This window comes from Gobius niger (assembly GCF_951799975.1).
Source record: "Gobius niger genome assembly, chromosome: 8".
NCBI classification, from domain to species: Eukaryota; Metazoa; Chordata; class Actinopteri; order Gobiiformes; family Gobiidae; genus Gobius; species Gobius niger.
Genome location: NC_136859.1, coordinates 37,102,349 through 37,119,077, shown reverse-complemented (window position 1 = coordinate 37,119,077; position 16,729 = coordinate 37,102,349). Strand labels below are relative to the sequence as shown.

The 16,729-nt window shown below is 43.1% G+C and overlaps 1 protein-coding gene across 1 annotated transcript in view; it reads left to right on the top strand.

Annotated features, from left to right (window-relative positions):
- Positions 1-16,729, top strand: part of thsd7ab (thrombospondin, type I, domain containing 7Ab) — a 357,113-nt gene that overhangs the window by 221,576 nt on the left and 118,808 nt on the right. Inside the window, exons 11-12 of the mRNA XM_079562212.1 lie at positions 10,987-11,105; positions 14,881-15,016. Of these exons, the coding sequence (XP_079418338.1) occupies positions 10,987-11,105; positions 14,881-15,016 (255 nt within the window). The remainder of the gene's footprint in view (positions 1-10,986; positions 11,106-14,880; positions 15,017-16,729) is intronic.

Genomic DNA, 16,729 nt, shown 5'->3' with positions numbered 1-16,729 from the left:
AGGTTAAACACTGTCTGTTTCTGCAAAATGAACAGTTCACAGTCACTGTTGTTGCATTTGTGCATGAAATACAAAAAAACAATGTCCAAACCGGCCTTTAAAATTCCTCTAAATACTGTATATGGGTCCAGTACAAACAGGAAACATGTGACTGTACAGTTAGCTTCGCTATCATTTCATTTGAAATTCAGAAAAACGGCTTAATATCCAAGGCTAGGCTAAGCTGAATACGGTGCTAAGCTAATGTTGGCAACACTGGCAAATTCTACCTTTTCATGAAAACGGCTGCTTCTTTCAGCATGGTCTGATAGCAGTGATCAGATCCTACATTTTGACAATTTTATCCAGGGTTTAAGTGAGTACTTTTAGCTTTGGTCTAAGTGTTGGGCGCAGCTGCAGGTTCCTTCCTGCTGCCTGTGGGAGCGAGCAGGAGGAGGAGGGTCTGCTCTGTGCGCAGCCCAGAGGAAACACAGAAACTATTGAATCGTGCTCAAATACATTTCTAGCTTTGATACCACTTTTGGTATAGATTTAGCATCGAGGACTCGATACACACACTCTTTTATTTCTAAAAGCCTGTGCAATGTCACAAGTTCTATTTATCTAAAAATGTAGGACTTTCCACTTAATCAGACTAAGGGGCAGAAAATCTGAATTCAAAGGAAATGGAAATATTGTCATTTTTTAAAAGTGTCTTGCAATCCGCAAAGCTATATTATTGTGAAGAATACAAGTGATCCACTTGATTATTTTGAGGGAGAAAATAAGCCCATTTCTCAGCCACACCTGTTACAGTGTTAGAACAAGCAACAGCTGTTACTGCTAATAGGCGGCAATTAGCTTCTCTGGCCTTTTCACAAACCAGACACTGGCCGTCTGACGGGAAGAACGTGTGCAACAATCCGAGGTTCCCCGCGGATCTGGAGAGGCAGTGGAGGGTTTGTTTTTGATGGGAGCGAAGTGACGAGGGTCATAAAGTCAATCAAGTCAGTCCTATCCCGTCCACAGGCGTCTCTCTCCAGAACGTAAACGCCAGGTTAACAATCTACGAGTAATCATGGACTCAGGCCTGAACCTGAACAACCACAAAAAATCAATAACAACCTTGCCAAAATCTAAGGCATGTAGGCAACCTCTGACCCCGAGTCGATTTTGAGAAATATAATGACACTATGAAGATCTAAACACCAGTTAAATACTGTCAGTACCTTTTAAAAAATCTCTGTGGGAAGACCTCGAGACCCCCTTTTTATTATGTAAGAAACAAGTCATTTTCAATTTCAATAAGTGACTTGAAAGTGGCCTTCAGTTTTACCCATTGTGACAGTGCTGATGCTCCCTACACTGTGTTCCAAATGATTATGCAAATTGCATTTCAGTGCCATAAAGGTAAAAAAAAAAAAAAAACTGAGACAGACAGAACAGAGACCTGGGATGATTAGTTTTCAGGCCCAGTTAAGGGAAAAACTACTGAAAAAGGATGTTCCACTATTAAGCAGATCATCATTTTCAAGCAATATGGGAAAGAAAAAGGGTCGCTCTGCTGATGAAAAGCGTGAAATAGTTGAATGCCTTGGTCTAGGTATGAAAACCTTTGATATTTCATGAAAGATTAAGCATAATCATCATACTGATAAGAGATTTGTGGATGATTCAGAGCACGCTCGGGTTTGTGCAGATAAAGGCACAATGAGGACAGTTTCTGCCAGACAAACACATCAGATGAATAGAACAGATGCTACAAAGCAGCAGACAGGTATTTGAAGCTGCTGGTGCCTCTGGAGTCTCCCGAACATCGAGGTGTAGGACCCTCCAGAGGCTGCAGTTGTGCATAAACCTTCTATCCGGGCCTCCCCTAAACTGTTCATTGAAGCTGATGAACAGAAACGGCTGCAGTGGCTCAGAAATACATGAGGACTCATTTTCAAACAGTCTTGTTCACTGATGAGGCCGTGTAGCCCTGGATGGTCAGATGGATGGAGGAGTGGATGGAGGTGAATGGCCACAATGTCCCAACAAGGCTGTGACGTCAGTAAGGAGGGGGCGGAGTCATGTTTTGGGCCAGAATCATGGTGAGAGAGCTGGTCAGCCCCTTTAGGATTCCTGAAGGTGTGAAAATGACCTCTGAAAAATATGTGGAGTTTCTGACTGACCACTGTCTTCTAACAAAATCATCTTCATCATGACAACGCACCATGTCATACTGTAAAGAACACCTCTGCATCACTGGCTGCTATGGGCATTAAAGGAGAGAAACTGTTTATGATGACCTCCTAATGCTACAAATTCAACAAATGACCATTTTCAGTAAATTACAAGCTTTAAAATGAGTTGCATAATAATTTGTAACAGTAGATTTGGTGTGTTTGACTATATTTATTTAAAAAAAAAAAAAAATGTATCACTGGGAGGTTTTTTCAATCACATGTCATGTATGTAATAAACCACCACCTGAATGGTTTCGCCTGATTGTTTGAGATGGTCATTCAAAGAAAAAATATTATATTAAATAAACTGTGCCTACTGAATCCTGAAACACCTATTTAAGATTTGTGGGGGCCAGATTGGACTCTATCTTTGTTAAAGTCATTTTCAATAATTGACTTATGTAGAAGATATATACCACCAACTGAAGTATTGTAGTGAAAAAGTGACTTTATCTGTTGCACTACTTCGAAGTAAAATAATCAAACTGGACGACCCCAGGTGTATAGTGTCTAAACCAGACTTAGACTAATCCATGCGTTTGTCTCCAGCAGGTTTCACTGTAACAGCTGCAGTTCACCCAGAACGCTGCTGCTCCAGTCCTGACTAGAACCAGGAACCAGGACTATATTAGTGCTGCGCTCAGGTCTCTGTGGCTCAGAGAACAGGCTTAATAACAGCACTCTGAAAAGCCTTATCGTTGCATCTGAGAATGTCAAACTGTCCTCTCGTGGCGTCTTCGTCTGTGTCTAAGGACTTTCAAACCCGTCTTTAAATGTGAAAATAATCAGCGTGTATTAGGAGTCCCAGTAAACAGAAGGCTGCTGAGTGTCTAATCCCGGCTCTGTCAGAACCAGCATGAATCATTGACTCTGTTTCCTCAAATTCCCCCACATCACAGACATTATCCCCTCACGCACACACATGCACACACACACACATGCACACACACACACACACACGCACACATGCACACACACACATGCACACACACACACACACACACACACACACACACACACATGCACACGCTCACACACACACACACGGACACACACGCGTAACACACTGTTGTTTTCGCTCTAAACTGAATACATTTCCAGCCTCGGGCCTCACACGTCCTCTGTCTTTCTCTCACTCCGTCTGTCTCTCCTCTTTTTATCTCTATCTGTCTCTCTATGAATTTCTCTCTCTATATTCATTATTTATCTGTTTATTAGAGCTGGACTGATCCTACTTATTCACGTCCAATAATAATGCTTGTGTTTAGAGTGTCTACCGATACCCAATACAAAAGTGTCTTGTAGATGAAGTGTGGTCTTTATGGTAAAGCGTCTACTGTGAGTGCCTTTGCAAGGGAGATTCTGAAGGAGTTATGAGCTGTGTTGGGAATAACGGTGTTTGTAATTAACAACATCAGTAAGTTTGATTTTCCAGTAACAACTAATCTAATTAATGATTATTTCCTCTGTGAGAACAGGACGGTGTCATCACCGCCACCTCTCAAACGGCAGCGCTGGGAAACATTAGGGGTGTAACACTAAAACAACGTTTCGGTTCAACTACTTTTGGTCGTTTTTTTGTGTGGCTTTTTAAAAATGTTTGTGTTGCTTTTTATTGCTTTTTTATTATTGTTTTTGTTATGTTTTTGTAGGGCTGGGTGCCGTTAAACTGCACCTACTTGGTACCGACTGAAAAGCTCCAGTAGGGGGCGGTATTGAAAAACCTTTGTTTATCGGTGCTAATTTTCGGCACTTTTTCTCTCCAGACGTCAATAAATGGTCCACAGTGAGTCTAAAAAAGCCTGAACTCATTTTCTTAAAGCGAAGCAAAGCTATAACTATCACTTAGGCATTATCAGAGATGGCAGAGCCTTGGTCTGAGCCAGGACTAAACTTACAGAAAACTGTGTAAAAACCAGGACTAAATAAGAAAGTAGAGCTCTTGGACAAAGAGAAAAGCAGTGACAACAAGAAACACATCGACTTCACCTTTAGCTTTAGCCCCGCAGAGCCTGAAGTTACTGCTGTTGTTTAAACTCCAGCAGCACCAGAGGAGGAGATCGAAGATTGTTTGTGGATAAAGTGAGTGCTCACGTGTGGAGTGATTTCACTTTGTGGAACAGCTCAGTGTGTTTAGAAAAGTTTATCTTTGGTAAAACGGTGCCTGATGTGGATTTGTCTCTGCAGCTCAGGAGGTAATAATGTCCTTTCTCTCTTTTTATCGCTGCTTCAGTGGGAATTCTGCTCAAAAGATGAAGTTACAGGTGACGCTGCTGCGCCTGTGTTCTTTCTGTTGTCCTCCTGAAAAATACTTTTCATATACATTGTTTTAATTAAATTAGAATAAGGTGTAGAAAAAAGTATGGTTAAGGCACCACAGGTATCGTGAAGCAGCCCTATGTTTTTGTCACTTTATTGTTGTCTTTCTGTCACACTTTTGTTGCATTTTCATCCTCGTTTTTGTCGCTATTTTGACAAGAAGCTTTTAGATTTGGGTGACGCCGAATTGGAGAAAATGTGCTTGGTTCAGGTGGGGGTTAAGAGTTTAAGAACACACCAAAATATGCCCAACTAGAGGTCTGTCATTCAATTGCAAAAGTGTACTGTGTGTGACCGAACCGAACGTGCTGAATCACAACAGGTCAATACTTTACGTGGGCCGCTACACCCCGAACAAACGATACACCAATGTAACCCCAAGTCTGTCTCTCAATATCGTCCCTGTGAGACGAGAGTGGGATTGTGGAAGCCGAATGTAAAATGTTTCCAAACTTACGAAATACTGACTGAAAATCCTCCCCCCCGATGTTGAACGAGTCCTAATCTGTTGAGCTCCGCGTCCTCCTCAGCCTCTGTTCACGATAATAGATTAGAACGGCGTTGATGACCACAGAGTTAGCAGTGACAGGACTTTTGATCGGACCTCAGATGACTCCTCCGCAGACTTTGTAGAACGTGTCCCGTTGAACCCCTCGCACAGCGGCCTGTCAGAGCGCCGCTACCACGGGCTCATTCCGCTAATTGGCAATCAGCCTAATGGGATGTGCCACCGATACTTCTGCCGCTAATGCCGCCGCTAATGCTGATGCTAATGCCGCGGCGTGGGGCTTGTCATTGTGTGTGGAGGTCAAAACCGTCTCGCCCAGTGAGTTACACCCTCCGCCTCTCTCTCTCTCTTACTTCAGCTGTGTCCTCGGTCCACACTATTCCCCGTAGAGCGGTCACGCAAATGGTGTCCGAACGTCCAGAGAGAACAAAAATGGGGCGTTCAATTGCGACTGAGGGAGAAAAAGACATCACAAGCAGCTGTTTTTACCGTGTGCTGTGTGTAGGATCTGACTTAACAGGTTAGAAATTTGGGTGGGAATCTCCTATCCCAGTCCTATCTCGAGGACAGGGTGTACTGTGTCAAAATATGCAACTGTGTCTCAGACAAAATCGCCATGACCTGTGGCGTCCCCCAGGGCTCAATCTTGGGACCCCTCTTATTCAACTAATCAACAGCAACAATGTGTCGTACCACAACTATGCAGACGACACTGTAGATACTCTCTGTCTCTGATACAGGTGAACATGGGCCAAGTGTTATCAGCCTCCTTGAGTGTCTTTCTCTAAAACCAAAAGATCAGATTTTGAAATCTAGGAGTGATCATGGACTCAGACCTGAACTTAAACAGTCACATCAAAGCAAAAACATCAGCAGCTTTTTACCATCTGAAAAACATGGCTCAGATCAGAGGAATAGTGTCAAAACCAGACTTAGAGAGACTTGTGTTTGTCTCCAGCAGGTTAGATACTGTAACGGCTGCTCACTGGCCTCTCTTAATGAGCAGTAAGGGCTGCAGAACATCCAGAACGCTGCTGCTCGAGTCCTGACCAGAACCAGGAAATACGACCATATTAGTCCAGTGCTCCGGTCTCTGCACTGGCTTCCTGTCACCCAGAGAATAGACTTTAAAACAGCTCTGCTTGTGTACAAGTCTTTTCATGGTTTACATGTTAGAGCCGTATGAACCATCTCGGGCCCTGAGAACTTCAGGGAGGGGTCTCCTGGTGGTTCCCAGAGTCAGGACTAAACACAGTGAGATCTTCAGGGAGGGGCCTCCTGGTGGTTCCCAGAGTCAGGACTAAACACAGTGAGATCTTCAGGGAGGGGTCTCCTGGTGGTTCTCAGAGTCAATAATAAACACGGTGAGGCTGCGTTTCAGTTTCATGCAGCTAAAATGTGGAACAGTCTTCATGAGGATGTGAGACAGGCCTCAACTCTGACAATGTTCAAATCCAGGCTGAAACAGTTCTTTTTGCCCATGTATATGACTGAAAGTATTTTATCTGCACTCTTGCCTTTTACTGTAATTCATTAATTTTATGTTGATGTTTTATTGATTTATCTGTTTTCTTGTAATTTTATGCAACTGTGAAGCACTTTGAATTGCCTTGTGTATGGATTGTGCTCTACAAGTAAACCTGCCTTGCCTATTGTTCATGAATAAATCAACCACTCTTTGGCACAAGCCGTCTTCCTTAAGGTAAACTCCATGTAAACTCCATAAAACTGTCACTCAATCCATTATTACCTTATCATAAGTTTGTAGATATAGTCACTCATTCTGTTGGGGATTTCGACACGTAGCTCACTGCTTTCTCGATCTGCGGCGAGGAGATATTGAGCGGCACTATACGGGGAATGAAGGGTGAGGGGCCAGGACAGAACAAACTGAATGGATGAGCTGCAGTTGATGCACTGTCCAAAGCAGAGCCAGGACAAAGCGGAGTCGAGAAGAGGGTGTCGTGAACATACAGGGAGTTTCAGCACCTTGGACAGTTCCGACTGCATCCTTCGTGGATCAGGGCTGTCCAAACTGTCCAGCCTGGGACACACACCCCTAAAACAAGCACGAAACAGAACCGGACACAAGGTGTAGCCCTCACCTTAAAAAACAGTACAAAATGATGATTGAAAACTGATTCAACTGCAGTTTTTGCTCAAATTGACCTCAAGAGTTGCCTGTTTTGTCCTATTGGTTTTCCTCTGTTTGATAAAATGTTTGCAAATATTAAGAAATTAAATTAATAAATTAATTTTGTGCTGATTTTTTTCTGATTTTTGCATTCAAATATTGTATTTGGGCATTAAAATGGCATTATAAAGCAATAATATTGACTTACTTCTGCCTAATGAACCCTGGAGAACATTGTTTAAATAAGTAAAACTTTTGGTGTTTTAACATTTATTTCAATTGTTCACATCCCTGACTCCACTTTTTCCACTGCAGGTGAAAACCCTGATTTATTTATTAGTTTTATTTAAAAAATTAGGCCCATCTTCTTAATATGAAGTTTTCATTCTCTCTCGCAGCAACGTCTTCACTTTAGCTGCTACTACAGACACACTTTTATATTATATATCCTACAGATACACTCTTATATTATGCATTGAATACTTCTTTAAGATTCTGAAAGTTTTGAAAGCACAGATGGATTCTTATGTAGAATGCTCTAGTGGTGGGACTCACTTAAAATGTTTAATCAAGATAGTTACAGGTCTGTAATTATTTCATCATAATGAATCACATTTGAATCGAAAACAAACCAAAAACAACATCAGCAACAGTAACTCAACACAATTGAAGAGTTTGGTATTGTATATAATCAAACAAAAAAGGTAATGTTTTATGCCCCTTTTGCTTTTAAAAGAGAATTTTATTGATGTTAAAACTTAACATGTATCGTCCTTCGTTCTTGTGAGCGGATGTAGCGTGTGCGTCAGATCTACGGTCGTACCAGAAACACGCAAATAGAAAGGTTCGGGCTCGGGACTTTTTGAGAATGTGGCTGCGTCCGAAACGAGCAGATTGGTAAGAGCTCTTACGCCAAACCGGATGTGCGTCAGCGTCCGCCATGACAAGATGCTTCCGAATTGGTCTGTCAGTTAGGAAAGAGTTAGGAAAAGGAGCCTCGATGCTAACTATCATAGCCACTTTAGCATAGCGACCTCTGGTGCTAACTATCATAGCCACTTTAGCATAGGGACCTCTGGTGCTAACTATCATAGCCACTTTAGCATAGGGACCTCTGGTGCTAACTATCATAGCCACTTTAGCATAGGGACCTCTGATGCTAACTATCATAGCCACTTTAGCATAGGGACCTCTGGTGCTAACTAGCCGGTGATTAGGAGCTATGTGCCATCCCATAAGCCACTGCGCCAAACCCCCCCACCCCCCTCGCCCCCACCCTCGAGTGATTCATGCGCAACCACTGTTGATTGACAGGAGCACATTTAATAATAAAATAATAATAATAAAAAAAATAAAAAAAGTGATAAATCCATGTTGTCGTCCCCACAGCTCAGTCACATGTCAGTGTTAAAGAGTAAACTCAGTAAACGGATTAAATGCTTTTGTTTTCATTTAGTAGAAACTTAAGCCACATGGATCATTTGCTGCTGTAGCTTTAAGAAACAGCTGTTGAAATAAAATAAGACTAAAGGGAAATGTTTGGATCATTTGGATTTATTTTTCTCCTTAAATATCTTTGTTTGGACACTATGTTGTTGTTGGACATTAGGGGGCGACATGCACTTTTGTTTGGCCTGCACTCCACCAATAACTTTAAAGAATAAGAAAAACAGCTGTTGGTGATGTCACTTCCCCTTCCTCTGTTTAAGGACGGACGGATTGTTCAAATGCAGCTGAAGCTCTAGTTCTCTAACTGCACAGATCGAACAGTCGACCCATGAAAGGTTAAGGAGTTAGATGTTAGTGTTAGAGCTTAGAGGATACAGTGTGATGGTTTCAGTCGCAGCCTGCGATTAATTACTGAGGAACAAGGTGGCACAGTGGTTAGCGCTTCACAGCTACAAGGTCCCGGGTTCAATTCCCGGCCGGACTGTATGTTTTCTCCGGTTTCCCCAACCTCTTAAAACATGTGCAATAGCCCAGGATGAATGTAGTGAGTGAGTGGCGGTGGTGGGAGGGGCAGATGGCACTGGTCGCCTCGCTCCCGTCAGTCTCCACTCAGTATGGAATAAATAATGACGACACTGCAGCGCTTTGAGAAACTTGGTGACACAGGCTTGTAAAGCACAATACAAGTATAAGCCGTTATTGTTATTATTATTAGAATATTTGTAATGAATGAATCAAAATAAATGTGTTAAAATCCGAGCCCGAGTTTCTTCATTGTTCCCTGGAAATAAAGCTGATATTTCTAAGTCATAGATCAGCAAGTGACTGAATAATTCCTGCTCGTTTGGTTCCAGTCCGTGCGTTGTCACAGATACATCTTTTCGAGCCCTGATGAAGTGACTTGGTTTGCTGTTTGTCTGGATATTAAATTGAAATGACTGCTTTAACCACGCGAGACGCTCTGTCTCTCTGACGCCTTCTGCCCAGCCCTGCGGACGGCGTGGCCTTAAATACACGGGCATCTCCAGCGCCCGCTCAGGTCTGCTCTGTGGTGGAACATTCGTCTTCATTTGCCACGCGGGCCGGCTCATAAATCACACTCATAATGCACTGCATGTTTTCATAATGCAGACGGCGGCGACTGCAGACCTCACGTGACCGCGCTTTAAGGAGAACACGCGCTGGGTTTTACAGAGAAGAGTCATTACGTGATGGAGTTAAAACGTCTGGAGTCGTAAAGTGAATGTATGAGTTTCATTAACCCGGGCGGCTGAGCTTCTGCCGTCCCTCATGGTCGTGTGCCTCTCTAAGTTACAGCCGTGGAGAAATAAAGAGATGTATTATGTTAAACTGCTGGATCAAATATGTTTCGGCACCTCAGCGCTTCCGTCCAGTCGCTCCACAAAGATGAGACACAGTTTAGTTGCCTTTTTTCCTTGTTGAACAAACACTTCAAACATAATCAAATGTAAAGAGGAAGCTCATTGTGGTGTTAATGTAGCTAAAACCAGCGCCACTGGCTCCAGGACTGTGCTCTGTAAAGTCTGTAATTATCATCAGTGACAAACTGGGCTGATGAGGCGTTCAGGGTCTGGCCCATTATTCACTTATCCACGCGGGGGCGTGAAGGGGACGCCACATCGCTCCCGCCAAAGACATCACTGATTTAACACTCAATCAGAGTCATAGAAGGATCTCGTCTACATATTAGTCAGTCCTGGAGACAGCTTCAGGATGTTCTCAAGTGTGTCCCACAGTCAATGTTCCAGAGTCTGAAATAAGTCACATTTTCTTGAGTATTTCTGTCCTTGATTTCAGAGTCTAATTTCAAGAAATCTGTCCATGGAGTAAGATATTTACACGTTATCTAAGATAAAGGAGATTACTGCACTCAAAGCTAGATACACATTTAGTACAGATAAAACTGTTGTAGTTGTTTCAAGACTTCTTTTTGCAGTGTATGGTCCAACTCTACACAGAGTAACACTGACTGTCTTCAGAGTGAAACTTCAGGTAGACACACACATGACACAAAATACAATATGCTCTTTATTTTTAGGACAGGACTGTAAATGTGTCATTCGACATCAACCTACTTCTTAGGACTTCAGCAGGAAGTAACGATTAAATACTGAAATGGAAGTATAGCTTAGCTTGAAGGTCCAGGGTTCGATTCCCACCTGGACAAAGCCTTTCTGTGGAGTTTTGTTCTCCTTGTGTCTGCGCGGGTTTCCACAGGGTACTTCGGTGGCCCCTCCTACACCTTTGTGAGTTTATTAGCATAAATCAATGGTAACCAGTGTCTTGGCCCAAGTGCACACTGTCGGAGGTAAAGTGCTCTGATAGGCCCATGTTTTTGTCTGTTGCAGGTGCCCAGACGCCCCGCGCCCCAGCACCATGCGCCCCTGTCAGCTGTCCTGTAAGAAAGACTGCATCATCACTCCCTTCAGCGACTGGACGCCCTGCCCCGACTCCTGTGACACATCAGGTACACCAACCGCTGGGTACGGGGGAATCCTTAGACCAGTGCCTCTCACACTCAGTGGCCATATGACTGGTTAGCAAGGTGCCTTTACTTTCTATCACAGAGGACTCTTGGACGCTCTCAGATCAATTGCTTTTAGAGTTTCTGGTAGGTTTTCTCCACCTCCATGGTAATGCCGACATTCCATCCATAAAACCTAAAAAGCCTTATAGAGGCCACCGTGATGGAAAGTAAAGGCGCCATGCTAACCTCTCATACAGCCGCAGGGTCACTGAAAGGTCAAGTTACATAATGCACCTGCTTTAGCAAACAAATGGGTTTGTAGTCGCTTTTGAAAGATGTCCACGGAGTATAGAGAGCGCAGGTCGAGTGGGAGTTCATTCCAAAGTCGGGGAGCGGCAGCTTTGAAAGATCGATCTCCCTGAGTTTTAAAAGAGGTATGTGGAACCATCAATAGGTTCTGCCCAGATGATCTCAAGCTCCGAGTCGAGCTGTAGTGCTTTATGAGGTCTGCAGGGCAGGAAGGAGGTTGACCATGTAGGGCTCGAAACGTTAGCACCAAGATTTTAAATTGAACACGAAGTTCAACAGAGAGCCAGTGAAGGGATTTCAACACAGGAGTTATGTGGGCCCTCCTGTTGGTGCTGGTCAAAAGTCTTGCGGCTGAGTTTTCGTTTAAGAAACGTGAAGAGGCTGATGCATTAGTCTAGATGTGAGGACACGAATGCATGAATATTCATCTCAGGCTCTTCTCTGGACATCATGGACCTGAGCTCGGCGATGTTCTTTACCAGCTGTCTACAGTGTTGCTCCAGTGTCATGGACTTGACAAAGATGACCCATAAATTCCTCAGCTTTGTTTTGGCTGAAAGGCTCAGGTCTGTTTGATAGTGGGGGTAGCACCATGTGGGGTGATAAGTGTCTCAGTTTTGGCAGAGTTCAGTTGAAGGCTATTTTCACTTAACCACTGCTTCACTAATGTGAGACAGTGAGAGCTCAGTTTGTGAAGTCTTAAAACTGAAGTCTTAAAAGAACAGTGCAACTGAAGATCATCATGAACACATCATCAGTCAGCAGACATCATGATGTCTCTAGACACTTTCAAAAGAGCAGTCTCTGTAGAATGGTGTTCACGAAAACCTGACTGAAACGTATCACAGATGTTATGCGACTCCAAAAATGATGAGAGTTACAATGAGACCACTTTTTGCAACAATTTTCTCAAAAAGGGAAGTTTAGAAATTGGCCTAAAGTTACTGAGGTCTGCTTGGTCCAGATTATTTTTGTTAACTTTCGTGTGTTTGAATAAGCAAGGAAACACGCCTGAAGAGAGCATCAAGTTGAACATTTTGCTCCCCCAAATGTCCAATTGCATCAAAGGTATTTACAAAGAGCTTAAATGGCAGAACATCTGCAGAACTGGAGGAGGGTTTCATGTCAGCCACCAGTGCAGAGATGTCTTCAAGACACACAAGATTAAAAGAGGACCACAGATGGGCTGCACAGAGGAAGTGGTGGAATTTTATCTTTTATATCCTGAACCTTTTTTTTTTTTTTTTAAGTTTAAAAAGTCATTGCTGTCTTTCTTACAGAGCACAGGGAAAGCCATAGTAGCAGGGGACACACCCTAACCCTCAGAGTCTTATGTCTAATTACATCATGTACCTTCAAAATACTAATACACATTATTCCATTAACTTGTGCAAAGGTACACGTTCTTACAGCTTGTTACAAATCAGATTACAATGTGTGTAACAACTCTCTCTCTAACTCTTGTGCAAAAGACCACTATCGAGTAAATATCTCCTGAAAATATGAAGCATTTCCAAGTCCCCCTAAAACAGGACTGTTCCAGGTCGATTTAAAATAGGACTAACAGCGTGAAAGTGTTTCCAAAAATGACAAACCCAACAAGAGACAAAAACATTTGTAAATTTCAGTTCTAAAATTAAAAACCACAACTACAAAGGAGCTTGTACCAACCAAGACAAATACAAAGTATCTGCTAAATGTCAGTGTGGGATCGGGAGTGGTTTTTGCTCCTGTCTGGTCTGTGATGATGGAAGTGACAGACGGATGTGACCTGCTGGAAGCTAAAGCGCTAACGGTTACAGAGGGTTAGCCTGTATCTGTCACACAGAGGTGACCTGTGACGGACTGAGGAGCGCTCAGTCGCGGACGCACACGCTCTCTGGACTCACGGGGCTGTTTATCGGTCACGCCCACTGACCTCCTGTAGGACACTGGGGAGGGCAGAGACTAGAGGATTCATCCACATTTCACTCTTATAAACGATCCTGACAAGTGCAGGGCGGGATGAGGATGTTGTGTCACACGCGAGAGCCCCCAGAAGAGTCATATATGATCAAACATGAGGTCAGGTCCCAGATAAACATGACGGATACAAGACGAGGCCAGCCTGTGCTGTCACGCCTCGTGTCTGCAGCCAGCGGGACATGGGGAGAATACGATGTGGTAGGGTTTGAACAACAAGTAATATAAAACATCCCAGTCCTCAAACTTAATGGTAACCACTCTGCTGTGGTTTGATTCATTGGCTCGATTCAGAAAAACAGGTTTGACTCTCAAGAGGGGAGAGTAAAAGACGGGACAAGAGATGACATTTTAAAGAGGTACCACATGCATTAAGGAAAATAGGGCAAACGTTTGAAAAGAATCAAAGCAAGTGGCCATAATGTCAATAACTGCGTTTACATCACTTGACCTCACCCTTAATTCGCATTTGAAGATGATCTGTTGCTTGGGATGAAAAAAAATCTCAACAACTCATCAAGTTTTGCCTTGCGAATAAAAACAAGACATGACTGTGGGCGGAGCCGACTTTTTGACGAGAGAGGATAGAAGTCACCGGCCGTCTTTAGTAGTAAAAATATAATATCCCAGATGTGCAGGAGCTCACACATCGCGTTGCTGCTGCGTTCTTGCTAACAACAGTGCATTGCAACTTTGGAGCAAGTTAGCAAATAAAAACATGCCAGAGATGCAGACGCTCCTGATCTTCATTAGCAGAAGTAGAAAACGCACACGAGATAGTTTTTGTTGTCGTATTAAAAGTGCTACAAGACTTGCTGAGCTATAGCGTGTGTCGCCTAAATGAACATTTATTCATGACATTACAAGTAAAAACAAGCAACTGATTCAGACAAACTTAATTGAGTTAAAATTAGAGTTAAATCACACATGCACAGTGCGCCCTCTGCTGGGTAAATACTGCCATTGCACCATTCATCCGACTGCTGTAACCAGGTGACCGCCGCCCTTTATTCGCAAACGCTCTTTGATGGAAACACATGTAAATTCACTTTTGTTTTGTGCATTTATTAAGAGCATTTTAGACAGACGCACATTTTCTTTAATGGAAACACCATTCATTCATTATAGGTCCATTTTTACGCGTATCCGAATTCAGAGTTCCCAAAACACCAGAGAAAGAGTCCACTTTGTGCATACAGTTGAAGAACCCAGCAAGAAGGGGAAGGACTTGAGTCGAACACATTTTGTGAGGATCAAAAGAGTGCAGAATGTACCCGAGGTAGTGAATAATGAATGGAAGGATAGTTATGGGGTTTTGTCTCGCGGGCTACTCAGGGCTCCAGCTTTAAAAGGTAAGCCAGGGAACTTGGGAGTCAATCTGTAGCTGGATCTGTCGGGATCAAACCTTCTCCGAACACTTACCCCACTCTAGAGCGGATTGGCTCATGGATCGGTCAGACATGAGTGTCCGAACATTGTTCTGAGTGTATTTTCTTTTTCATAGCAGGCAGTGCGGCGGAGAGTAAGCAGAGCCGGAGGAGGCTGGTGACCCAACAGCCCTCAAACGGAGGTCAGGAGTGCCCGGAGGTGCTGGAGGAGGAGAGGGCCTGTGAGCCGCCCAAAACCTGCCCCGGATACAGGTACCAGTTTGAGTAGGGCTTTTTAGAGAAAAGAGATAGAGGAGACCGCCTTGGTTCAACCACTCCAAAGAGCACCGTCACCACTGTTCAAAAACTAGCAACACCATCTCCTGATTTGTGAGGGGCATTTCATTCAGCCAAGTTAGGATTTCCAGGATTTTGCGAGCATTATTGTGTCATTGTGGCTAAAATGTCTGATTTCTTGGGCCATTTTTCCAAAAGATCTTTTTCTGCTTTAAATAATGTTTTTTTCACATCAAAATCAAAGTTTTTTTTTTGCATTTTAAACCAAAGAGACTCTGGGGAATATGAAAAGGCTTACAATAGAAGTTGTGTCATCTAAAACACAGACCCATGTGCGTCCTGTGCCCTGAATGAGGCTCAGAGGAACAGACCAAAGGACGAATGTTTATTTCGCACATCCACATTAAGCTCTGGCTCTGGCTCAACAGAACTGAGACTTTGAAACTTTGTGTAGCAAAGAAAACACCTCACACATACTCCACCGAATCACGGGGGAAAGAAACGTCACGATATTTAGTCAGATTAAAGCAACTCGGACAGAGGGCGAAAGGGGACAAAGTTACAACGCAGCACTGATTTCGAAACCCTGGAGAGACAGGCTGCTGTACTATTCCAATGACAATTTGATCGAGATAAATTCCAGTAAGTCATAAATAAACTGTATTTGTGCAGCACAGATAGGAGAGACAAAGTGTGGAGCAACATAAAGCATTGTAGTTAAATAGCAGATGAGTTTTCATACGACAACTCCAAGTCAGTTGGCTCGAAACAGCCTGTGAAAAAGAAAACCTAATTAACTGTGTTTGCTGAAAACTCTCAATGACTCTGAAGTTTCCTTTCATTCTAATTTATTCATCAAAAGCCTTCTCCAGCCTCCTGAATATTTTTATGACCTCCCGATTGGAATCTGTCAGTAAATAAACACCACTTTCTGAACTTTAATAAGCGCTCGTCCGTCGCAGCCGCAGTCAATCATCTTCATATTCATGCCACTAGTGATTACTGCGGAGGACAGATAAAGAGCCTCTCAGAGCACAACGGCTGACGTCTCTCTCAGATAGACTCGTCCACTTTGTGTATTTGGGGAAAAAACTTAAGACAGGCACTTACTGCAGTTTATATACACTCGACACAAATGCAACACTTTTGTTTTTGCTCACATTTGTCATGCAGTGAACTCAAAGACAAAACCTTTTTCTATAAACACAGTAGAGCCATTTATCTCATCTTCTACATCCCCCTCGCAGCTGTGGCATCTCCAGATGTTATTTAGACGCAGGAATGTCTTAGACACGGACAAAGATTTCAAATAAAAACATCATATGAACAAAGTGCGAGCTGCAGCCCACACCAGTCTGATATTTGGGAACACTCAGTGCAAGGTGAGCCCCCCAAAGATCTTTAATAAAACTCTAGAGAGGACATGGACACAGTTCTGGCGGCCATCTTGTGACTGGCCCTTCTAACCCAGTGCAATGAAATCAGATGGAAACACCACTTATTTTCTTGATACTGTTTTGATCTATTTGAGTCATGTCTTGACTCTTTGATCACTGTGACAAACCTTATGTCATATTTGGGAAGAAAATAACGTGTCTGCAGTTTTTCTAATGTTATTCAGACTTTAGCTGCATTCGTTCATTGATTTTCCTCTGTCAAGCACTTATATCTTACTTAAATCAAATTTGA